At 37.0% G+C, this 26,019-nt stretch overlaps 1 protein-coding gene across 1 annotated transcript in view; it reads left to right on the top strand.

The window, feature by feature from the left end:
* Positions 1-3,447: 3,447 nt before the first annotated feature.
* EFHD1 (EF-hand domain family member D1) overlaps positions 3,448-26,019 on the top strand; it is a 33,755-nt gene continuing 11,183 nt past the window's right edge. Inside the window, exons 1-2 of the mRNA XM_026701327.2 lie at positions 3,448-3,833; positions 25,023-25,170. Of these exons, the coding sequence (XP_026557112.1) occupies positions 3,514-3,833; positions 25,023-25,170 (468 nt within the window). The 5' untranslated portion in view covers positions 3,448-3,513. The remainder of the gene's footprint in view (positions 3,834-25,022; positions 25,171-26,019) is intronic.

Below are 26,019 nucleotides of genomic sequence, written 5' to 3'. Positions count from 1 at the left end.
TGATTTCTTGTGGCAAAGATACTGATAGAATAAAAGTGTAAACAAGATTATGGTTACTGTACTTTCATATAGAAATGAAAATCTCTGCTGATTTCTTCTGGAAGACAGAAAGTCAAAGTATAGTGTTAGTAATGTTACATTTGTGACTTCATTCTAGATTATTTTAGATCTCAGGAAAAATGTGAGAGATGTGCCTCTGTAAATTTAAGGAAGTTCCCTCCTGGGATAGACAAATTGCAAGCTCTTGCCTTGAAAAATATAATAGGAGACATTTAGCTAAGGCCAGTTTTCTGTTTAGTGCAAACATTCACATTCAAACAGCTCCATTGATGTTTTAGAAAACATAAAGCTTTTCTCTGATATCTGAAGCACATCATTTTTTCCCAACAGCTATAATATGTTATCTATAACAAAATTATGTTTTTATTTCTCTTCTGACAAAATTATGAGTTTATTCTAGAACCTTCTGATAATCATTGTTCTCTCAACTTCTAGGCACAATAATCTCCACATGAAAAGGTACATTGGAAAAATTAAAGAAAACCTCTGACATTTTTTACCTAACTTGTGTGCTATTAAAGAAAAGGATAGTGAAACATTTTATTGAGAAATTTAATAAAAATCTAAAGTTAGAAAAATCTAAGTTACATATCATTTGGGAGTTGAACTTCAAGATGAATTACTTAATACCAACATCACATGAAACAATTTAATTAGTAACAATTTAAAACTGTAGAGATTTTACATACAAGCACACAAATTCTTGAATGGCAATAATTCTGGATTAATATGTAAAAGCATGAATTACAAAAAGAACATTCTTAAAAGAACACTTTCCTGCTTTTTTGACATTTGTTCTAGATAGATTTTAAATTATTTTCCCAAGTAGTGATGTGGACCAGAACTTTAATGGTAATTTTTTAAGCTAAAAATAACCCTCAAAACAAAGAGTATTACTTTAAAGTTACCACTTACTTTACACTGTTATTAGAGTGTGTGTTTGTACATGTATACATGTGCAAGTATATGCAATTTCCTTTCCTCCCATAATCTTTGCACGTGCCTGCAAAAGCAGAAGTTGTTACTAGAATATTCTGCTATACAAATTCTATATGTACAGTTTTAGCTCCTTTCCTAATTATTCTCAGTAATTTTCACTTTCCATAGTACAGAATAGGCTAAAAGGACAAGCACATTTAAATATCTATAAAATAGTTCTCACTATTGTATCACTCTTTTTTTCTGCATCATTTGGGATTACAAAGCCTAATTTCAAAATGAGTAAAAGGGAAAGAACCTTCTCTTCCTTATTAGTAGCACATAGAAGACATGCTTATTGTTTTTATTACTATTATGTCCTGCACTTGTAAAATAGATTACGAAAAATGTTACATGCAGAACAAGGGAAGACATAATATAAAATAGAACAAGCATTAAAGCACAAACAGGACATGATCGATTCTTCTCAGAGGTGGGATTCAATTTTTTTTACTACCGGTTCTGTGGGCATGGCTTCATGGGCATGGCAGAGGAAAGATACTGTAAAATCTCCAGTCAGAGGTGGTATTTGCCGGTTCTCCGAACTACTCAAAATTTCTGCTACCGGTTCTCCAGAACTGGTCAGAACCTACTGAATAGCACCTCTGCTTCTCATATGTGGCAAATAGCTCAAAAGGAATAAAGACAACTATATTCTGAACAGTCTTATGTATGTTATTGCAATGGGCCTTAGTTTGAAGTTTCCATTTAATAGTAATATTGCTTCATGTGAAATTTAAATTCCAAGATAGCATGTATCAAACTGCAACCTTAATATCCTACACCCAAGATTAACAAAAAGTAAAATGTTAATGGCTTCTATGCATGTTTATTAATTTTTTTATACCAGTACTCTGCACATCTTGTAGAGGAGAAAGTGACAGATATCTTAACTGTGGGGCACAAAGGAATAGCTGTTGTGCTAATCAACTATTTGATCTTTTCTGATGGCAGCAGTGGATTCATTTCCTCCCCCCACCCCCAAGATGTCAGTGAGTCACCCAAGACTGCTTGATAGGCTACCATGTGTTTAACATGCCTGCTTTCCACTGATTTACATGACTGTCTAAAAATATTTATGACTGTAAACCCCGTATTATATATGTATTTACCTGGTGATAATTTCCAGTGAATTCATTCTAAGACTAAAATTACTCTATTTAACTTTACTGCCAGGTAAATGCATGTCAGAAGCCAATGTTATCTATATGTCTAAATATACACAATTCACTAAAGATGTCATATATAGAATATTAGAACAAAAAAAAATAGAGCCATACTTCAGCTTGCACTGACAGATTGGCAATGATATATCTGGTTAGTTTTTGACATAATACTTTAATCAGGAATGAATATGGTGTATAGTGAGGTTATAGCTGTAGGCTCTTTGGGCTGTACACAGAAATGATATAACAGGAACATTTATTTTCTAAGAAAAAAAATCCATCATTATGCTGAATGGTTGAGGTTGAGGCCAACAGGCATTTTGGCACCAGATTTCCTATTCCATTTGACTTAAAATGTGTTGGCATCTTGCAAAATGAAATGCGAACCTGGCATAACATTTCCAAGTATGTTTCAGAATCCCATAAGATTTCCAAAGGAATAAAAATGGATAACTGCAGGCCAGTGCTTTGTTTGGAAGTGTTCCCAGATACACTCAAAAAGAACAGTGTAAACATGAGGAAGAGGAACTGCTCCATTACTGGTTGCAAAGCATTTTCGGGAATCAATGCTCTGCAACTGTTCTTGTCAGCCATTTTGTGAACAGTCAAACCCTACAACTATTATTTGGAGAGCACCAGAACATGTTCCCAAAATTTCACACCAGCTCCAAGAGATACGGCACTCTTCTTTTAAAATATACTGTTCACAATTTAATCTTAAATCTATCCAAGGCAGGTTTGTTATTACTTTTCCTCTCTTCCATCAAATCCGAAAAGGCATCTCTGACATCTGACAGCCCCTAATAGGAAGACAGGAGATGGAAAGGCAAAACAGAACGCACATTAGAGTGCAGCTTTAATCGGAGTTATAAATTATACATTTTCATTATTAAGTTAAGACCCAAGGCAATCCACTTTTTGCTTGGAGATTGAATACAGCGGTTCATCAGCTATCATAAAAGTGCAACAACAGGTGTTTGTTACAGCCAGAGAGAAATAAAGGATCAACACCGGATTCGGTGACAGGTGCAGCGGGAAAAAAATAACGGGGGAAACTTCCGAGAGTTTGAACTTCCGCGACAGGGACAACCCCAGAGACAGAGACTTTACGGCGATGGCGCGCCAATCCCCGGCGCCTCCTTAAGTCTCAGCCCGGCCTCTCGCCGCTTCCCCGCCCCCGGCCCTCCTTCCCCGCCAATTCGCCAAAGTCCTAGAATAAAGTTTGCTGTTAGCGGGGCGGGTAAGCTTTTAGCAAAGAAAGGAAGAGAGCCCGGCGGCGGTTCCAGGGCACGCTCGTACTTTTTCTACCATGGCCTCGTCCGAACTGGCCCAAAAGTTGCAGAGACGACTGCTTCGAGACGGCAGCACCTCGGAGGCGTCTCCTGCAGAAGAGGATGACAGCTTTGCTCCTGAGCCGGTAGGCTCCGAAACGAGCCCCGAGGACCCGGCCGAGGATCGCAGCGCGCTGAATGCAGCTGCTGACCCGGAGCTGAGCGCCAAGCTGACTCGCAGGCAGGACATTAATGCCGGCGCGGCAGAGCCCCGCCTCGCCCAGGTCTTCAATCCCTACACGGAGTTTAAAGAGTTCACTCGCCGGCAGATCAAGGATATGGAGCGCTTATTTAGATTGTAAGCATCGTCTTAGCCCGCACTATCTCTTTACCGTTCTTCTTGGTAATTTTCGATCTTGGCGAACTTGAAACGCCTGAGTAGTTTTCTGTAGTATTTATTTCCAAATCTTTCATGGATTCGAGCCTCCGCGTTTGTTTAAAACAAACCTTGGTTCCAACAGTGGTTTCTTAGTCTCGATGAAGTCTGTGGAATCGTTGAAATTTAAAGTTTTTAAAACCTTTTATGAGGAAGTTCAAGTTTTTTTGATATGAATCAAGCATGAGGCAGTTAGAGAAAGGACTTTGAAAAAGTTGCTTATAACTCTACCTGCACTGACAGAGGTCAATGTTTAATGAGAGTATTATTGACTCTAGAACAGGAGAGTGCACAATACCTATATGCTAGATACATACTTTCTGGGAGAAAGTTTTGTTAATTGTAGTAAGGTTTACTTTTGAGTAAACTTTTACAGAATTGTCCTGTGTATCACATTTTTCTCAACTGCTCTGATAAATTGAAAGGTAATGTGAAAAGTCACAATAAAACTGGCTAGATTCAATGGAATTTAAATAGCATGTACAGGATTGAAGACTAAAATATAGAGCAAATTCTGCAGATCCAGTAGCTTTTTTCAAAATGAATTATTGGTGTGGCTTTTGTACTTCTGTGTTTACATTTTAAAAAGATAAACTTCACCAATCTCTTCCCTCATGTATATTAGTTAATCTTTAAATTTCCACTTCCTTCTTTTGCTGCTGTTCTTGCAAAATGGAAACCTGTAGTGTTTCTTTTTGCCAATTCTCTGTGTTGTGGGGAGAAAAAACATTCACTAGCTAAATTAAAAAGATCTTCAGTCTGCAGAACTGGAAGGGTCAAGTTAAATCTCCCTATTGTTAAGTAGGTATCTTATCTCTGTGGTCAGGATTGGAGCAGCAGTTTATATTTGGCCATAAAAAATCACACTGCACAAAAAACTTGACCTTCCCCACCCCCCTGCAAAGTCAACCATGGTTATATTTAGCTTGTGCTTTTAAGTAATAAAAGATGTACTATTTGTCACTTGTTCCAATTATGTTACTAAAAGAGGAATTGAAAAAGACTTTGGCCTGATTTGCTGTACATTTTTGATTGCTATTCCAACTTATTAACTATATAGTCATATAGCTGCTATTAAAGCAAGTCCTAGTGTTCAATATATATGGGCTAGTAAACTAAATTAATAGTATAGTCTGTGCTTGACTGATTTTAATGGGATTGGCTTCTGAATCCTGGGCCTTTTTATCCTTGTTCCTAACTATAATACAGACAACATTTTTATGACATCCCTGGGATGTCTTCATCCCATCTCCACCCCATGAGTGAGACAAATGTAAATAATTGTGAGCATCTAGTGGAAGCTGCAAGATGTGTGAAATCTGTTTTGCTTTGCCACCCACTATGTCAGAGATAGACTCACATGACCAGTAGTAAGTGAGATTGCCTGTTTCAAGCTATTTTTCCCTCCATTTCCCAATCTACTTCTCTGCTGTCAATCTGCTGGACATGACGGAATATAGGGAAAATTAAGTTCGTGCCAAGGCTTCTAATGGTATAAGGGTGAAGTGCCATAACAGGGTGAAATAGCACAATATAGAGAAATATTGATATGCTTACCTCCCATTACTTCCTGATGAGGAAATTGTAAGTTGCTATTGATCAATTGTATAAAGAAAGGAAAGAGAAATTTTAAGTGTCTGTGATTTAACTATTTTCATGATTGTTTTTTAATTTTGTATTCAGAATGGGATACAGGTGGAGAGGCACAGGAAAGAAACAGACCCCCCCCCATTCCTCTTGTAGCACTATGAATGGTGGATATTTTTCCTGTAGCCTGGTGATTAGCTGAAGAGGGAGAACAGCATACTTGGGGGAATGAATCTGCCATTTTCTGATTGTGAGTGCACTAAGTTAGGATAGCAACTTTCTGCAGTGAGTCAGAACAGAGATAGTAGCAGGATATGGATCAGCAATGTGGGAGGCAAATTTCAGGTTTTGAAACTGGAGTAATTTTTTGCTGACTCAAATATAGTTGGCTAGATTTTAGTAGCAGGAAAAGGATTTATGATATATTGATTGTCATACAGGAATTGTGAAAGCCCTGGTTCAGATATCTACTTAGTCACTGAGTTACTTTGGGCTGCTCCCTGACTGAGCATACACACTATGGTATGCCATTGGCTTGTTGAATAAATGATTTACAGATCATACAGAGTGACTGAGTTCAGGTTATATAGTAAACTGTTATTAGTTACTAAGCTAAACCTGAACATAGCAGTTTACATGTCACATTAAACTGTTATGTGCCCTGGTTATAGGTGGATTACCGTGACGTGTTTTCCATGATGTGTTAATCCAGTCACTGTTATCACTATCACTTAACCCGCAGAGGCAAAAGAAAGTACAGTATTTATTTGACTTATATGCCATCCAATTTATACATGTGTGACAGTTTTTGAAATTTTATGTTAACATCATCAAAATTTGCTTGATGCAGTTGCAGGAACAATGATTCCAGAAGAGAAAAATGAAACAACTTATGAGGTTGAAGAAACAATAGCTTTACAATATTGGTATGACAGCTGCAATAATACAGAGATTCCTCTCTGACATGTATCTTACAGGAGATGTTTCTGCTGAGTTAGGAGGTAAATTCACACCTTTGAGATAGACATCTAGACTTATAAAGCACATTCCTTGCTTAAGGAAGGAAAATTGTGCAATCTGTGCTACTGATGGAAAAAAAATTCTTGTCTGCTCAGCTCTCCTAGAGAAACTGAAACTGATGTTTTTCCCTTACCTTACCCTTCCCATCCTTCAGCAGCCAATATAATTCTTTGTAGTTGGTTAAAAATGCTGCCATATGTAGCCGTGCTAATTGAAGTTTCTGATTCCGAATATGATATCACAAGATACAAGTTGTCCACAACTTACAACAGTTCATTTAATGACTGTTGAAAGTTATAATGCCACTAAAATGTGACTTATGACCATTTTTCACAGTTACAACAGCATCCACATGATCATGTTATCAAAATTCAGATACTTGGCAACTGGTTCATATTTATGGCCATGTGTTTACCTTTTGCGATCTTCTCACAAGCAAAGTCAATGGGAAGCTAGGTTAATTTAACAACTGGGATACTAACTTATCAACTGCAGTGATTCACTTAATAACAGAAAGGCAAGAAAAATCATAAAATGGGACAAAATTCACTTAACAAATGTTTCACTTAGTAACAGAAATTTTGGGCTCAGTTGTGGTTGTAAGTTGAGGACTTATTTGTGTCTATAGACCACAAATGGGCTGTGGAAAAGTACTCAACAATGTTCTTTCTTTTTACTTTTTACTTTGTACTGTTTTGTGAAAGTTACCTTAAAAGTCCTTGGTTTCAGTGCCTTTATTTCATTCAGACATGTAAATAGATGCTAACAGGTAAATAGCGAATAGATAATAAGATATCTTACATCAAGCTCTCAGAAACAAAACTCAAAAACAAAGCTGGATTTCTGGAATGCGTGTATTGTTAGTAGATAATGTAACAGAATCTTAAAAACTGCAAAAGCCATTCGTCAAGTCAGCTTATACTCTCTGCAATTCAGGTGGAGGGTTTAGTCTTCTGAACTAAATACATCTTTTTTGTAATGATCCTGCTCTGTCTTTATCTTCCCAGAGTCTGTTAAACATTCCATGTTATTTACTTACCTGTGGTAAGACAATTTCACCCTTGGTTGACCAAGAAGACAAGTTTGTATGAAAAGAAAAAAGTCTTGTTTTTTCTTTCTGTTTATTGAATGCATATGTTTATGCATATGTTTCTTAAAACATATTTAAAAGTAAAATAAAACAAAATTATTATAGGTAGTCATCAAGGTTACAATAGTTTTTTTTTTAACAGCCTCTGAAGCACTTCCAGCTATTGTAAAATGTGCCATGTATCCACAATCCCATGACTATAGTTTGGGTTTTTTGGCAATCTGTTTGCCAAGCCTCTCTATGATCACTGTTTGCAATCTTTTAATAGAATCATAGGGCTGGAAGGGACCTTGGAGGTCTTCTAGTCCAATTCCCTGCTCAAGGTAAGAGTTTTTATACCATCTCCGACAAACAGATGTCATATCTTTTATTGAAAACTTTGAAAAGCATCAAAACTCCTAGAGGCAATTGATTAATCATTCTTACTGCTAGGAAATTCTTATTTCCCAGTTGAATCTCCCTCTGACAAGTTTCCATCCATTGCTTCTTGTCCTGCCCTCAGGTGCTATGGAGAATAAATCAACACCTTCTTCCTGTGACAGCCCTTCAAGTATTGGAAGACTGATATCATTCTTCTCTGGGCCTTCTCTTCACTAGGCTAAACATATCTAGTTCCCTTAGCACTTCATTGCATGATTTAGCCTCCAGATCCCTTATTATTTTTGTTGTTCTACTCTGCACTCTTTCTAGAGCAGGGTTGTTGGAACTCGATTTCATTAAGGACCGCATCAGGTTTGTGTTTGACCTCAGAAGGCTGGGGTGGGCGTGGCCAGCTCATCACTTGTGTGATCAAATTCCACTTTTGCTTGTAGTTTGTTTTGCCAGCACTCTGCCAGCAAAAATGGAGCTCCATTTTTGGCTCCATTTTCGGCTGGGATGGCCTCCTGCTCCATTTTCAGCTCTATTTTTGGCTGCAATCCTCCTGAGCTCCGTTTTCACTGGCAGAGCACTGCAGGAGGGCGTTGCAGCTGAAAATGGACTGTGCAGGCCTCCCGAGCTCTGTTTTTGCTGGCAGAGGCACCATGATCCAGTCCTTCACTGTTTCCACGGTGGCCCCGCAGGCCAGATGTAAAATGACCCAGCGGATCAGATTTGGTCCACAGGCCTTGAGTTTGACACCCCTGTTCTGGGGTATGAGTGTCATTTTAGAATTGTGGTAACCAAAACTAGGTGCAGTATTCCAAGCGTGGTCTCACCAGTGCAGTACTATTACTTATTATGATCTTGATGCTATTTCTCTGTTGATGTAGCCTAGAACCATATTAGTTTTTTGGCAGCTGCAGCATGCTGCTGACTCATACTTAAGTAGTGATCCACCAGGACACTTAGATCCCTCTCATTTTTACTACTGTGGAACCAGCCAATTCCTATTCTGTGCCTGTGCATTTGGTTTTTCTGGCCTAAGTGCAAGACCTTACTTCTCTCATCACTGAACTGCATCTTGTTGGATGGGGCCTAATGTTCAGGTCTGTCAATATCCCTCTGAATATTGAATTCATCTTCCAAAGCATTGGCAATTCCCCCCAGTTTGGTGTTCTCTGTAAATTTAATGAGTTCCCCTTCTATCCCTTCATCTAAAATAGATCATTCGTAAAGATGTTGAAGAGTCATGCCTAAGACAGACTCTTGAGATATCCTACTGTATACTTCTCTCCGTGTAGTTATAGCTCAATTGAGAACCTGTCTGGTGGTAGCACTGCCTATCCCACATTGTTCTACTTGACCAAGACATAGGCTGTAGTCTACTTTGTCAAAAGCCTTACTGAAGTCCAGATATACTATATTCATAACATTTCCCTGATCCATTAATTTAGTCACCGTCAAATAAAGGAATGAAGTTTGTCTGGCATGATCTGATTTTAACAAACCCATGCTGGCTTCCTGTATTCACCTTGTTTATTTATAGATGCCCACAAATCCACGGTTTGGTTATCTTTTCCAGGATTTTCCCAGGTATTGATGTCAAGCTGATTGGCCTGCCATTTCCTGGATCCAGTTTTTTGCTCTTTTTAAATATTGGAACCACATCAGTTCTTTTCCAGTTCTACCGTGCTCCAGAAGCTCTGAAAGATTTCATTCAGTGGTTCTGAGATCACATCTGCCAGCTCCTTCATATATCACATCCTGGGATATAAACCATTTGGTTCTGGAGATTTGAACTCATTCAGAGCAGATAGGTGTTCTCTTATTAATTTCTTCTCAATCTTTTATGCTGGTTTCCCCAGAAAGTCAGTGGGGAAGCCAGCAAGGAAACTTGCAAGCTGCTGCCAACTGCCAAAAGGACTCCCTCTTGTTTCTGGGGGCTGGCTGAAAGCTGCCTGCTGAGTTGAGTCGAGTCGAGTAGAACAGAACAGAACAGAATTCTTTTATTGGTCAAGTGTGATTGGGCACACAAGTAATTTGCCTTGGTGCAAATGCTCTCAGTGTACATAAAAGAAAAGATACATTTGTGAAGAGTCAAGAATCATAAGATACAACACTTAATAATAGTCATAGGGTACAATAAGCAATCAAATCATACTAGGAAACAGTCCATATAAATCGTAAGGATACAAGCAACAAAGTTAGAGTCATACAGTCACAAGTGGGAGGGGATGGGCAATAAGGAGTGATGAGAAGATTAATAGTAATAGTAGTGCAGACTTTGTAAATAGTTGGACACTATTGAGGGAATTATTTGTTTAGCAGAGTGATTGGCGTTCGGGAAAAAACTGTTCCTGTGTCTAGCTGTTCTGGTGTGCAGTGCTCTATAGCGTCGTTTTGAGGGAAGGAGTTGAAACAGTTTATGTCCGGGATATGAGGGGTTTGTAAAATATTTTCACAGCCCTCTTTTTGATTCATGCAGTATACAGGTCCTTGATTGAAGGCAGATTGGTAGTAATTGTTTTTTCTGCAGTCCTAATTATTCTCTGAAGTCTGTGTCTGTTCTGTTGGGTTGCAGAACCAAACCAGACAGTTATATAGAGGTGCAGATGACAGACTCAATTATAGATAGTAGGCCCATCCCTCTGCTGGGCTGCAGAAAGAAGCCTTGGATCTGTAACCTAGCTGAGGTGTTATCTTCTGCATACAGAAGAGCACTGGGAATGCCATTGTTTTGAAGGCTAGAAAGATTTTTAGCCTTCAGAACAATGACTTTCATTACCTTTCTAGCCTTGTGGCCGTAGATTGTGAAATGACTCCGAATATTTAGAGATGGGGATCTGTTGTAGGTTAAATCTATCCTGTTCTGGATTAATTGGCTGTATCAGTTGACTTAGTTTTAAGAGTTTGCGTAACATTCACTCAATGCCCCAGGCGATAAGTTTGATTTTGGCAACAGGTTTTCAGCTTCTTGCCTTTCTGATACCAATCTTGTTCATTTTTCAAATCCTGTTCATGATTTTTGATTGCATCTGGATCCTACAACAGAGGAGCACAGCCTAATGTTTTTAGGACCATATTTCATCTCCAAAGTCTCGAGTGACAGCTTCCAGAGGCCTTAAAAAGTTGTTATTAAATTTTAAATATGTATAAATAGGTACTAGTATAGGGCAATGTTAATTTCTTTTGATGTAAAGATGTGGCCATTTCCCTACTTTATTTGTGAGTGGGATAGATATTAAGTAGTAAATATAATTGCCAATATTGTGTCAACTAAAAAGCTAAAGTGCCAGTTTGGTGGGTATTTGAAGGTATAAGAAAAGTAATGAAAACTTATTTGAAACACACTTTCATTATTTGATCCTAATTATAACCTTTGCTTATAGTCACCCTTAACTTAAAATGAGGACTTTTTAGAAAGGAAAACGTACAGTTGCTAATTAAACTTAATCATGGCCTAGAGACAAGCTGGGGAGAGAGAATAGATAATTCCAAGAGGGAAAATGCTAATAAGTCTCTTCCAGATGAAATAACATGTGGCAAAACAAAGCAATTATTATTCAGCATGGGAATTCCACAAGAGTTTTAGTCAGTTTGAGTAGAAAAATTCATAAATGCACATAACTGGAGTTTTTAGCCAAACCACATAGCTTAAACTTTCACCAACTATGTCAGTATTTTATATCTTTTCAGTATAAGGTTATAATTTAACACTTTTTAGAAAGATAATATACACACATTCATGTATGTAATCAAAATACTAGGTATAAACCCTAGCATCTTTACTGTAAGGGTAATTCCTCATGACAACCTAAGCGGCTTGTCTCCCCTGCTGCTCCTAGCTGTTCCTAAGCTGCCTTAAAAAAATTCCATCTGGATTGTACTGGTTTTGTAATGGGGCTAAGTTGAAGTTCAGACAGGACAGCAGCCACAGTAGACCCTGGCTGGTAGTTCTCTTGCTTCTTGTCTTACCAATTTATATAGGAAAGCCAACCCTTTCTAGATGTTTTCTGTGTGAATGGGTCTCTTAAAGTCTGCCTTTTCTTTTCAGCAGTTATTCCCTACTTTGTGATCTCTTTGCTTTTTTACTTTGCTTTCCCAGTTATTTGCACATCTGTATGCCTTCATACCCTCTTCTCAGGTTTTCTTCTATGAAACTAACACAGATCTTTTCTTTTCCCATTCATTCTGTATTGTTCATTCATTGCTTTGATGATACAAAGATTGAGAGAAACAGAACATGTTCTTTCATTTAATTTTGTGTAACAGTGAAATACTGACTTTTCAAGTCCATAAAAGAAAATACCTAGAGTTGTTGGAATTTTACAGCTTTATTCCAAAATTTTTAAGCCACGGGTTAAAGGTAATTGGTGTTCATTTTTTTAAAAAAACAAAAAGTACAGTGGGTAGAAGCCAAAAAAGGTGCCCTCTTGTTAAGGGTAGAATAGAAATTTTCTGGCAGGAGAGCTGGAGAAAACATAATGGCCATGACACTTTATTGGACTCCATGGTTTTTACAGAACTTTACTGAATTAACTGGAAGAATTGAAAAGGAAGCTGCTGAGTAGCAAGGAACATAGCAGTTCAAGATGAAATGGCCATTTAGGGCAGCAACCAACTGCTGGAAAAGGGGATGGGAGGGCATGCCAGGTACTATTCCTCATCACAGTGGGAGATTTTGCTAAATTGGAATAAAGCACAATAGATTAATAGCACAAAAGGACTTAAGGTGACAAAAAAAAATTAAGCAGAGCTTCACCAATTGAGTGGAGAGGTGAATTTGTGATAGGTTTGGAATGGGCAAAAGGCAACATCCATTTTTGCATTCAAGAAATGGTGATAGGTGAGAGCTGGACTTTCAGTTTGACCTAAGTTTAACAACCTGATCAGTTTAGAAGAAATTACTGATAACAAAGCCCTGTACTTTAGTTCCTGGAATTACTCATCAAGATTATTTTCAGCCTGGAATGTCTAATAATAATAATAATAATTAATTTTAACATTAAGCCACATTTACTTTAAAAAACTGTATTGTTGATTGTTGGCCATGCCAACAAGTTCCACAACCAAATTTTATACTGAGTGCAACATTCCTTTGCTATCTGAAGCATTACAAAAAAATCAGATCATGATTTCTGCTCATTCTACAATTAAACAATGATGGTACTTGATTGAAATAGTCAACGGCAATGCCACCCTGAACAAGACTACATACTTGAACCTCTGTCTTTTTAAAATGTTCATGGGACAGTTTAGTTTGTAAAGAATCTAAACAGTAGAATAAGAAATTGAAGATTGCTGAAGTGGCAACTTTACAGCAAGTCTTCTTTTTATTTTCTCCAGCACAAGGATTGGAAAGTCCACAGATGGTTTGACACATGTCTTTCTGCCCAGAGACTGAGTCCATAATCTTTGCCACGCCCCTGTCAACTGTCACTTTTCCCCAGTATATGACTCAATCTTGCCCTAAGAGGTTGCGGCAAAGATTGGCTCAAGATCTTCGGTCAGAAGCGTGGATTCTCCAGTCCGTTATTTAGTGCTGGCAGGTTAGATCTTGCAGCGATGCTGCTTCTAGTGCATTTTCATGTCCTGGTATATTTTTATTTTTCTGATGGAATACTTTCATAGAATTTATATTTAAGTTTCATTTTCTCTTCTCAGAACATACATGAACAAAGTTTTTTAATTATTTTGAATAATGAAAGTGGTCCTTAAGGCAGACTGAAGAACATATTTATATATGTGTGTGTGTGTGTGTATGTGTGTGTATATTTATATGAAATAAGACTATAATAAATAACAACTTTGTTGTTCTGTTTCTTCTCAAGTGTGATAAGCAGGAAAAGAGTTTGAATGACCAAGACTTCTTTAATTTTTTTAGTGGCATATTAGATTGCATATAATCATAGCAGGTCCATGACTATGAACTTAGGAATGCCTCAGTCATACAGAAATTGTGAATGAAGATAAAATTTTAATCTTTAAACAAGGGCTAAGCATTTGAATGGCTGTAATCTATTTGCTGTATATCTCTTTAAAATATTTTTGACATGCTTATTTTAAAAAAATAGGAAGTGTTGAGACAAAGGATAAATAAATACAGGTAGTCCTCAACCTACAATAGTTCATTTAATGACTATTCAAAGTTACAACAGCATTGAAAAAACTGACTGATGACTGTTTTTTACACTTATGACCATTGCAGCATCTCCATGGTCATATGATCAAAATTCAGATGCTTCACAACTGACTCATTTATGATGGTTGAAATGTCCTGGGGTCATGTCATCACCTTTTGAGACCTTCTGACAAGCAAAGTCAATGGGGAAGCCAAATGCACTTAACAACCGTGTTACTAACTTTAACAACTGCACTAATTCACTTAACAACTGTGACAAGAAATGTCATAAAATGGGGCAAAATTCACTTAACAGATGTTTTGCTTAGCAACAACATCAATTGTAATCATAAATTGAGGACTACCTGTATATGAGGAAATTTGCTTAATCTAATACCACTAGAAAAAGCATGCCTCATGCAAATAGTTTGTATTTATTTCTCCAAATGCTTGTGTGGGGAAACTTTATTTTTCATTTTGCACACAGGTTCCTCATGTGTCATCTCAGAACTGGGAATATGAAATGCATAATCCTGGTTCATAATCCTGGTTCAGATTCCTTGGATTGATCATGACGATGACTAATAAGTAATTAGCAATATAATCACAGTAATAGTTCTCAGTATGAACAGTCTGATTAGCTGAAGGACTTCTGCCAAAGAAAATTAGCCTCTTCTTTAATGGAAATAAAAACAAAGGAGCAAGAAGAAATTACTGCTCATTTGAAAGGAACACTAGGATTTCCTTGCCAAAGCCAAGTGAAATAAATATTGTCTTTGGGATCTGATACAAAATTCTAGCATGGCGTGCAACATTTACAGCAGTCAGTAAGACCTGCTTTCTGGGAGCAGCAGTTTCCCTTGTGAATGATACACAGTCAACAAACACACCCACTTAAGGAATAGGGAATGAGTTAGATGGAACTTTGATATGGATTTTGTTTTCGATGCAGTTGTTTTACTGCATAGTTTTGGAGTGGAGCCATAGTTCAACTTTTTATTTTCTTTTTGGCTATGATCCAATCTCTTGTGCTGTAGCTTGTCTCTCTCCTTTGTCTTTGTGCTTTTTGAGTTAGCTAGTCTCTGGTATGAAGTTCTTTCTTGGTTAATCTGGTTTAAGAACAAGAAAAAAATTCTCAATCAAAAAGGGAACTGGATTTTCTATTACAGTTTTCTATACAGTTTTCTATCTGTATTGTCCAATGGTAATGTATTGCTTGATAGTCCAGTTTGGTGCAGTGGCTGAATTGCTGGGCTACAAATCAGGAGACTGAATTTAGGCCTTCTTTAGCTATGAACGCTAAATGCATGACTCCGTTAGTTAGTCTTTCTTCGGCCCAATCTACCACACAGAATGTTGGTAGTAGGGAAAAAAGACATTCCTTTTCATTAAACAATTATTGTTTGGCAATGTTAATTGTGCTTTAACTACCTCTGATAATTTTGGAGCAATTTTTTAACAGCTAAGCTGCTAAAAATGTTTCTTTGACTTGCTGTCGGTAAAAGCAAGATAGCAAAAAGTTTTCCAGACTAAAACCATTTCCCTAGCCTCTTTCTTTCTAATGTTCTGACTTCTCACTTCTTAGCAGGCAGCAGTTAGAAAAGGGTTTGTTATATCATATTGACTTGCATTGAATTCTACTCTATAAAGTTCACCATATACAGTGAGCAGTGAGATGAGTAGCATATAAATTTGATAAACAATGAAAAAAATATACACAAATTACTAACACAATCTTTTTGTTGTATGTGGCATATCATTTTTATGTAATGTCTTGAAATATGTAGCAATATAAACTATATATTATGCTAATAATATAGTTCCTGGGGCACTCCATAGTTTAATAAGGAGATCTGGATACAAAGTACCACAAATAATGCTTTAACCCTATTTGCTAGAAAATGAAGAATAAATATTACTGTATAGAGATACTGTCATGCTCCTGGTGGAGACTGACTCTGAGGGAGAGGAGGAACAGCCAAGAGGGAGTGGAAGTGTGGCTCCCGAGGTTGTGGAGGAGGCTGGGGAAGGGCAGAGGCCGGCTAAGCAGTCAGAGGAGGACCCAGGCCCATCCCCTATCCTAGGGCACGCAGGGAGGAGAGGATAAGGGAGAGATGTGGTTTCCTCGGGAGGAGAGGGCCTTGATCCTGTTCATGGGCTGCAGGTGTGACAACTGAATAAGAGTGTGGACCTGCGTACTGGCAAATGCTGGAAACAAATTGTGTAAATATCTCTAGTTTATAGTTCCTCTCTGAGTTTGGCATCCTTCCCAGTGTGTGTTATCTGCGGACATCCTCCAGCCCTTATCTTGCCTGGTTTGTGTTGTTTTTTTCCTTCTTCATGTAACTGTGGGGGAGTTTTTTTTGTCTTCCATCAAAGATATTCGGAGCTTGGAAGCAAACTGAAGGAATAAAAGGGGCTTCACCTGTTTTCTGTGACTGTTTGTTTTGTATCCCACCCTAGGTCATCACAGATACAAGCCCAACTTTGAACCTGTACCACACGATGAGAATAGCAAAATACCAGTATTTTTCTCTCTCACTGCCTTGATTGAAAATTGTCCAATGGCAGGTCTCAAGTTGCCTCATACCCTATTAGGGAAGGATAGACAGGATAGTATATCTTGAGGCTGCTGAGATATGTTTACAAGACATTTTATCAATCCAATTTATTGCGTTTGCTCTGACATAGATCCCACTTTTACAGAAACAAGTTGGATAACTCAGGCAACATTTTGTGGGGTTATCTTTGTAGTTTCAGAGAATATAGATATGATTCTCAAAAATGAGTTCTGCTATCTGTGGTATGGATCTATGCTTGCACAGATAGCAGAACTCAGGAAGCTGGGTGAATCATATACTTTTGGATTAGAGGTAGTATATGGTCATCTGAAAGTGGGTGGGCTGGATAGGCAGGTAATACACCACTTTGAAAGAGGTGATCTCCTGATTCAATCAGACTAAATAGCTTCCAATCAGTATCTATCCTTCTTGGAAAAGTTTGTGGAGAAGATAGTAAGACTACAACTACAAAGAATCTTGAATGAAGTAAATTATGTAGATTGGTTTCAGTTGGGTTTTTAATCCACGAATGGGACTGAAATTCCATAGGCCATCTTGGAAAACTTGAACAGGAAGGTATTGCCTTCCTATTCCTATTGGATCTCTCAGTGGCATTCAGTGCCATTGACATTATAACCATTTGAACTATCTTCCAGCCAGGGTTATAAATGGAAGTACTGTTTTACAATGTCATGTTGCTACTTAATTGAGCAGACTCAATCAGTGAGGAGAATATGGCAGAAAAGCCACCCCTGGTCGGTCTGTTTATGGTTCTGCAGGGCTCAATTGTTTTTTTCTGTGTTGTTTAACTTCTATATGAAACTCCTTCAGAAATGGCTTACTCCTTCAAATCTCTTGCTTTTGATTGTTTATGTCATTGTCAGGATTTCATGAGTACTTCATATATCCTGATACTAAACATCTTATAATTACTGCCTTTTGTTTCAATTAAACCAGTTAAATATAAACTTCCTTCTTAATAGCACTTAACAGTTATATTTTCCTAAGAAAAGAAATAAAAGTCACTTTAGTGGTTAAGGCTCCAAGCTAGAAATGGTAGACCATTACTTCTAGTCCTGCCTTGTCACGAAGCCAGAGGGATAACTTTGGGCCAGTTGCCGTCTCAGCTCTAGGAAGAAAGCAAAGGCAAAACTCCTGAAATCTTGTCAAGAAAACTCCTTGGACTTGTACAGGAGGTTACCAGGAGTCAAAAAATGATTCCAAGGAACCAAGAAAATAAAGGAGGAAAAGGATATGATGAAACAAGTCTGTCTGCTGGCTTGTGTCTTTTTGCCACTCTTAGAAATTTGTGTTCAAACAAGGGTGAGGGTTGTTAAACTGTGATAAATTCTAATTTTGCTTTATTAGATATTTTATTAGACTCACTTCCTCAGTAGTTTAGTTGTTCTACTCTTCTCCCCCACCCCAAATTTTGACTTTTTGTTAAAATTCTCAGAGGGCAAATAGATTCTTAAGTATTATCAGTTAAGCTCCTTGGCATTTTTTAATTTGGTATGGGTCATCTAGAATGAGTTTTTTGGATTGTGATCAACATTAAGGTAGGGTTAATGTGCTCATTCAAGTTTACTTGATTGCAATTTATTTCATCTATGGAATTCATAACTATCTTTACTAAAAGTCAAAGAGGCATTATCTTTTATATACCCTCTGTCATACAGGCAATACAGCTGCCTGTACTAAAGATAATGAATGGTAGTTTGTTGTTTCAGATATTTTCATAAGCAATTTATGGTAAGGGAAGGAAATATAATAGATTATAAAATGTCCATTTATTTATTTGACATATCCTGTCTTATGTGTATTAAATGTTTAGTATGAAAAGTATAAAATTACAAATCCAAATAAAAATACTTTAGATTAAAAAGTAAAAGAAAATGGGTGGCTGAATGCTGCTACTGAGGCATGATAAAATCGTCACCCTTTTGAGGCATGATGAAATCGTCACCCTTTACTCATTGAGCTCTTTCTTGTCTTGAAAAACAAGTTTGTCTTCCTTGCTTCACAAGCTCACTGGTTAGATTTGTACTTTTTAAAGTGGTCTCAGAAAAAAGGGCTCCTTTAATTTGTGTTTGTATACTGCTGAGCTGGTTTATCTACGGCTTGCTCTTGCTGAATTGAAAACAGATTGAATATTCTGTAGCCTCTTTGCTTTTTGTGGCAGTGTAACTTTGGAAAGCTATGCTTTGTAGGAAAGATCTGGCACAGCATACTGAACACCTATTGTAATACTATGATAGAGCAATGCTTTGCCATCTCAACCAACTTCTGGCAAGACCCAGTTTCTCACAATCTTTGCTTTGTGTTGTTTCTGTGCTGGAATGATGGATATGAGAGACTGCTCGCTGGCTGTGGATCCTGATTCAGTTAACCCTTCTGGAGCTATTGCTGTTCTCGCAAAACTCCCGTTACAATTCATGCAGCTCCCATAAAAACCTCTTTTTCAGAGTGGCAGGATGCCATACTTTGCTTTTGTAATTTTTGTTTGTGAAATTTTGATTTGGGCAGTGACCCAGTAGGCGGAGAGAGAATGAGAATGAAATTTCCTGGGATTGTAATGACTACTTCTGTGTTACAGCCCTTCTTTGAATATAGGAAATACCTTACTGCAATTCTTCTATCATTGCAAGTGTATCATTGTTATAAGGGGTGAGGGGAAGTATCCTATTTTTTGATGTGTTATACAAGTGTTTAGGCTCCTTGTATGTTACTTTTACAGAATTTGGCACAGTTGACGTTCTTATCTGATAGCTGAGATTCATATCTACTAACTATCTTTTGGGCATAATATAGCCCATTATCTTTACTGAAATCATTTATGTCCATGTTTTTGTTTTTGGACTGGAGGCATCCTCATAAAATGTAACAATAAACTGTAATAGTTACTTATATCCCTACTGTGTGATTATTTATCATCCTGACTTCAGAGAAGGGGTGGGTATTAATTTTCCTGAGACTGTTGTAGTGGAGTGAACTAATAGGGCTGTTGACGCCACTGTCCTGAGCTGGACAGAAACAGCCAAAAGGGTGGATGTGGTTCATGGGGAGATGAATGCCCAGGTCTGCTTCAGATTCTAAACCTAATCACCTAAATCAGGGTGTCAAACTTGCGGCCCATGGGCCGGATGCATCGAACATTGGCCACACCCACACCCGGTTTAGTGAATGGGAAAAAAGTCCTGTCACATGACACTGCCGTGACGACACGAGTTTGCCACCCCTGACCTAAGCAATCATCAAAAGCTTTAGAAAAATCTAATTTGGCAAGTTTTGAAAAACAGCTACAATGCACAAATGGAGGTATAAAGTATAATATAGGGAGGAAATGCATTGCATCAATTGGCTGGCTGTTTGGTCCTTTGGTCCAGGGGCACAAAATCTTACCTTCAACTTTAGGGAGGTGGTTGAAAGCTGCAATCGCTAAGGTGTACGAGACTCAATCATTACCAGTGCCTAAGGGCATAACAGCACATTCGGCCAGGAGCGCCACAACTTCAGCGGCTCGGGCCATACAAACGCCAATAGCAGAAATATGTCGGGTGGCAACATGGGCTTCCCCATCGCCCTTCATTAAACATTACAAAATTGATGTGTTTACTTCTGCTGAGGCCTCCTTTGGTAGGAGAGTTTTGCAACAGGTTCACACGGACCGTGGGGGGACTCCACTCCGGACAGATATCCTCCCATAGGACAAGCCAAGCTTTGGTATGTCCCACTACTGGAGGCTCGGAGCAGCTCACTGGAGAAAGGGCATTAGTACTTACCTGATACCACCTGTTCTCTGTGAGCTGCGACAAGCATCCAGCTCCACCCAATTTCTATCTGGTGGGATCCTGTTCCGGCCAACAATTAACCAAGGTAAAAAAGGTGAGGGTTACTTCACTTTGTCTTTGCCAAAACTGGGGGACGCTAAAGAGGAACCCATGGAGGAAGAGGAGCATCCTATTAATTAAGCCCAGCCTATCTGAGCAGAGACTATGCACCTCCCACTACTGGATGCTCAATGCAGCTCACAGAGAATGGGCATATCAGGTAAGTACCAATGCCCTTTCCCTCCCACCAAGGGAAAAAAAGCCACGGGCTAGGACAAGAAAAAAGCAGGTTTTTTTTAGAGATAAAGGATAATGGATAGTGTATAATTAAAGAAAGATTCTGCAAGAGTACATAAGATAGTATTGTAGTATTTGCATTTGAAATAGTCTATTGGAATATTTAATAAAATATTAATGTTTAATAATGATAGATTTCAATATTTAATAAAATATTAAGGAGAATGTGTAAAATGATTAATGTTTAGTTATAGTTTAATTCATTATTGTCTTAATGTTATTATAAACTTAGTATTTTATTTTCTTATTCTAAAAATAATGTACTAATCAGAATTAGAATGGAAATTATATATTTAACTATACTATAAGTTTATTATTCTTTTATTTTAAGATGTAATATGTAGAATGTACTATGCAGAATCAGGATGGAAATTATGTATTATTTTAAGTTTTACTTTAGGGGAAGACATCACACTTTAAAAGTGATTACAAGGGAAATTCTTTGCTAAAGAGAAGAGATAAATAGATGATTGAAAAAGAACAGACAAAAGATACAAGCATAATGATTTTGAAATAAGATGAAATAAATAAAACATAATTAAGAGAGTGAAAAGATGGGAGAAGTTATATAGAAAATATAAAATGGTTAATAAAATATAAAATGGTATATAAGGTGAGCATGAATTTGATTTAGGTCTGTTAAAAAAGATGTAACCCGGGGCTAAGCCACTTTTCAAAAGAAGTCTTATGTTTTACATTTTGTGTTTTGGTTAGTTATGTTTGATTACGAATTAATAAAACCTTGGAGGAATAAAACTAAAGGGAGAGAAATTTGGAAAAGACATGTATAAATGACAATTAAGGAGGTTTTTTTTTTATGTCTTGTTTTATGTTATGTATTTTGTGTGCTTATGACTGATTGAGAATTACTAAAACCTTGATAGAAAGAAATATAATTGAATAAAAGTGAAGGGAGAAATAATGGGAAATTTGGAAAAGATATATATGTGTAAATGGAAATGTGATAATGTGGAACTATGTCTTAAAAAATAATGCTTTATTTGCCTTGTTAAAATTTATAAGTAATTCTTAGAAAGGAGGTTTTATACTTTTATTTTTTATGTTTTGTTTGCCTTCAAAAATCAATAAAACTTGTTCTTAAAAAAAAAAAAGTAGTACTGTATCTATGATAAAGCTCTCATTGGCCCAGGAAATCTGTACAATTATAGTCCAGTTTCAATTATTCCATTTCTGGAAAAGCTGACTGAAAAAAAATAGACATCTTAATAGTTCTAAATATAGCTGAGGCATACAGATTATCTGGCCTCTAAGCCAGGATATTATATTGAAATTGTTCTAGTTATTTGGTGAATAACCTGTGCTAGAAACTGGATTGGAAAGTTGATTTACTTCTTGGTGGCTGTTCTTTCTTATTAATGACCAGTAAGCAATCCATATTCTTGCACATTGCCTCTGTATGACAATGGGCTGGATGAGGGAGAGCAAATAGCACACAAATTTATTATTATTTATTTGATTTGTCAATTGCTTACAAGATAATAGGTATAAGAATAAACATGAGTATGAATACAGGACATAAGTACGAATAAATGGGGACAATAGGACAGGGGTACTAAGGCACGATTGTGCACTTATGCAGGCCCCTTAAAATTTTATAAATAAAAATTTGATTTTGGAGTTTGAGGTTCAGCCAGTTTTGAATGAAGTTGTACTTTCCCCGAAAAAACAGGTCTACTGTCTGGGAGTGCTGCTTGATTTTCAGTTGTGACTGGATTCATAGGTAGCAATTGTGGCAGTGATGGTATTAAGGAAAAGTGTCTCTAAGTTGCCGTTGGTGACAACTAGGCTGTTTACTGGTAACAAGGTACTAGGATCATACACCTTTAATGTAGGATCTGCATTGATGACCACTTGCTGATTGGGCACAATTTCTGTAGTAGAGCATTGAATTTAAAAGCCTTAAATGACTTAAGGCTGTTAAAGGATAATTGTTTTAAAAGATCACCTCTTCCATTATGAATACACTCAGGTTTTAAGTTCTGCAGAGGAAGTATTTTTGAAAATGTTTCTGCTGTCAAAGACTGTCTTTATAACAAGCCAAAGAAAATCTCCTTTGGCATTGCTGCCAGTATGCTCCTATGTTGCATTTGGATCCTGCTCTTTTAGTATTAGAAAATCTGTTTTTAAAAGAGCTTCATGTCTTTCACCAGGTTCTTAACTGATTTTAGTATCAGCTTTGGAGTTTATTTTAGATTATTTTTCTCTATTTGCATTAAAATATATTAGCTGCTTTAAAAATAAATCAACATTATAATGAATTTTCTATTAGCCAAAATTAGAGCTCTGAAAAAAAGTAGTTTTAATTGTAGCTTTTTTCTATCCTAAAATATATTTCTGTAACAAACATCTGAAAGACTTAAGTCTAAGAATAATACCTGACTTTATGACTCCTAGGGTGTTTGCCCCAGACACTGTCTCATCTGTGAATATTATCTGTGTTTCTTAATTATTCCCTGATCCACTTGGCTCTTTTTTATTTCTTGTGAATCAGCCCTTCTTATCTACAAAACTGGTTTTTTTCTTTGTAGATTCTTTTTTTTTTTTTTACGGTTACAGGAAGTGAGGGGGAGGGTGTAGCCAAAGGGATATTCAGACTAAAAAGGAACAAAAAAAATAGTAATGATTCATCTTATTTTTACTGCCAGTGGCAAGGAATTTTATGTATGTGAAGTGCTCTTGTGTTGCTAAACTTTATATCATCAAATTTTAGATTTCAGTTCATCTAGAAACCCACAAGGTAATCTATGTACATGAGCTAATTATATTGTGGGCGTAGGATCCTTTGTTAACATTTTCAATCAAGAAGCCAAAGTTCTTTCAATAATAAGCAACATATTTTTTTCAATTTTCTCAATTTGAGAAAAGGCATTTAAAACCCAAAAGGATATTTTTAAGAAGAAATAACAAAAATACTACTATGGTGCTTCTTTCAAAAACAAATGCCTTTTTTTAAAGAAAAAGATTAATATTTCATGAATGGTTAATTTCTAAAATTCTTTATGCATATCTGGATTATGTTTTGTGATTGTTACATAGATATATCTCCCCCCCTCCCTTTACATATGTTTGTCTGAGGACAATAATTAATTCAGGCTTTCATGGAGTTGACATGCCAGTAAAATTGTTTATTATTGTATACAAACTTCTGCTATATGAACAGATAAGGTACAGAAAGGCCAACACTTGAACCATCCTTTTGCTCCACGTTGTTATGTGTGTTTCTTGTTTGGTGTGATTTTGGGTTCCTTTCAAAGCCACCTCCTTGTCCAAATCTCTGCCAATTGTCACATCAGAACTGGGTGATTTTTTTCCATTTCCTGTCAATCTTTTTCTGAATCAATTAAAATTTGGATGATACTGAGAGGATTTTTTAAATCACTCTATTTAAAAGAGCAATACCATATTGAGGACGAAGGAATGAATAGGATTTAATTAGACCAAGGAAAACATTTTTTCTTTTATGTATGAGTGACAGGCTGTGCTTTATTTTTTATCTCAGGTGGTATGTTTAATTATGCAGATGATTTTTCAAATATCATGTTTTCAAGGATTTTTTTCCCTTCCATTCAATCATTCTTTCACACTGCCTGGACAAGTCCCTGCAGTTTTCTTGGCAAGCATATTCAGAAGTCCTCCATCCTAGGACTGAGAGAAAGTGGCTAGCCCAAAATCACCCTCCAGGATTTGTGCCCATGGTGGGACTAGAACTCGTGGTCTTTGTTTTCTGATACCAAACTGACTGTTTGTGTTTCAAATATCAGATAGCAATTTGGCCTATTGATTAAGTCAGCAGGCTAGAAGGCAGCACTGTGAGTTCTAATCCTACTTTAGGCATGAAAGTTGTCTGAGTGACTTTGGGCCAGCCATCATTATTTATAAAAGTAACAAAGGTGGGATTAAAAAAAATCTAAAAAAGAAAAAATCCCAACCTCATACTCTATCATTTCTCTTTCTTCATAGAAAGCAAGCAAATGACAAATTTGAGTCATACAGAGTAATTTGCTTCAAGTCTGATCTTGCTAAGGTGGGAGAAATAGATAAAGGAATTGTTGGCTAAACAATGCACAAAATTGGCCCTGGTTAGAGGGTGGTATCTGGATTTATTTTGACAGAATATTTGGGATTTATGCTGGTGAGTTCGAGCTGTGTTATGTTTTTTGTGTACTTCACCTTGTCAGCCAGGCAGCTCAACAGTGGCCTTTTAATATTTCTTTTTCTGCTTAGGTATGACTCTGGAAAGGATGGATACATTGACCTTATGGAATTGAAGCTGATGATGGAGAAACTAGGTGCACCTCAAACACATTTGGGTCTGAAGAATATGATCAAGGAAGTGGATGAAGACTTTGATGGCAAGCTCAGTTTCCGTGAGGTACGTGCTAGTAAGAAAGATATGCAATGCAACAAGAATGTGGAACTTAGCTACGTCTTCTGCTTTTCAACATTTAGAAAAAAAATAGAGAATGTGCAGTACATTAAGAATAAGATTTCAATACCCTATTTAGAGTAACACAAGAGGATATTCAAGGACATAATTTCCCAAAGGAATTCCAAAGAATTAGAATTTGCTATTTATATATCTCCCCTATCCACTCCCAAATTTAAACCATGGAAGTTTTGTGTTTTAAAGATATTGAAATCCAAACTCTACAGTATTACTTGATTTGTATAGCATGTTAAGTCATGCTTACTTGGTAGTAATCTACTTATGTATTAGATTTATACTCTGCCTTTGTTTTGTGAGATTCAGAGTGGAACGCATAATGCTCCTGTTCTTATTTTTCTTGCAACTAGAACCCTGTGAGTTAGATTGAGCTGAAAAAAACTGATCCAAAGCCACCCAGCTGGTTTCCATGTCTAAGGGAGAATTAAAATGTAATTTAAATGCTGGGAGTACACATCGCACTAAACCATGCAGGAAACAATGGAATAGAGTAAGATAATAGAGCCAGTTTGGTGCAGTGGTTAACGCACCATGCTAGAAACCAGGACACTGTGAATTCTACTTCCACTTTAGATATGAAAGGTGACTGGGTCACCCTCTGTCAGCCCATCTCACCTCAAAGGGTTGTTGTGGGAGAAACGGGAGGAAGAATGAATATTACATATGTTTACCACCTTGAGTTATTTATAAAAATAATAAAAGTGGAATATAAATGAAATAAATAAAATATTGGTTTTGTTCTTACTAAACACTAAGATATGCTCAAATTTGTTGGTT

This window comes from Pseudonaja textilis, chromosome 4 (assembly GCF_049901715.1).
Source record: "Pseudonaja textilis isolate UNSWEBS1 chromosome 4, rPseTex1.2, whole genome shotgun sequence".
Classification (NCBI taxonomy): domain Eukaryota; kingdom Metazoa; phylum Chordata; class Lepidosauria; order Squamata; family Elapidae; genus Pseudonaja; species Pseudonaja textilis.
Note: the sequence above shows the minus strand (reverse complement) of the source record. Positions and strands in the feature narration are given on the sequence as shown.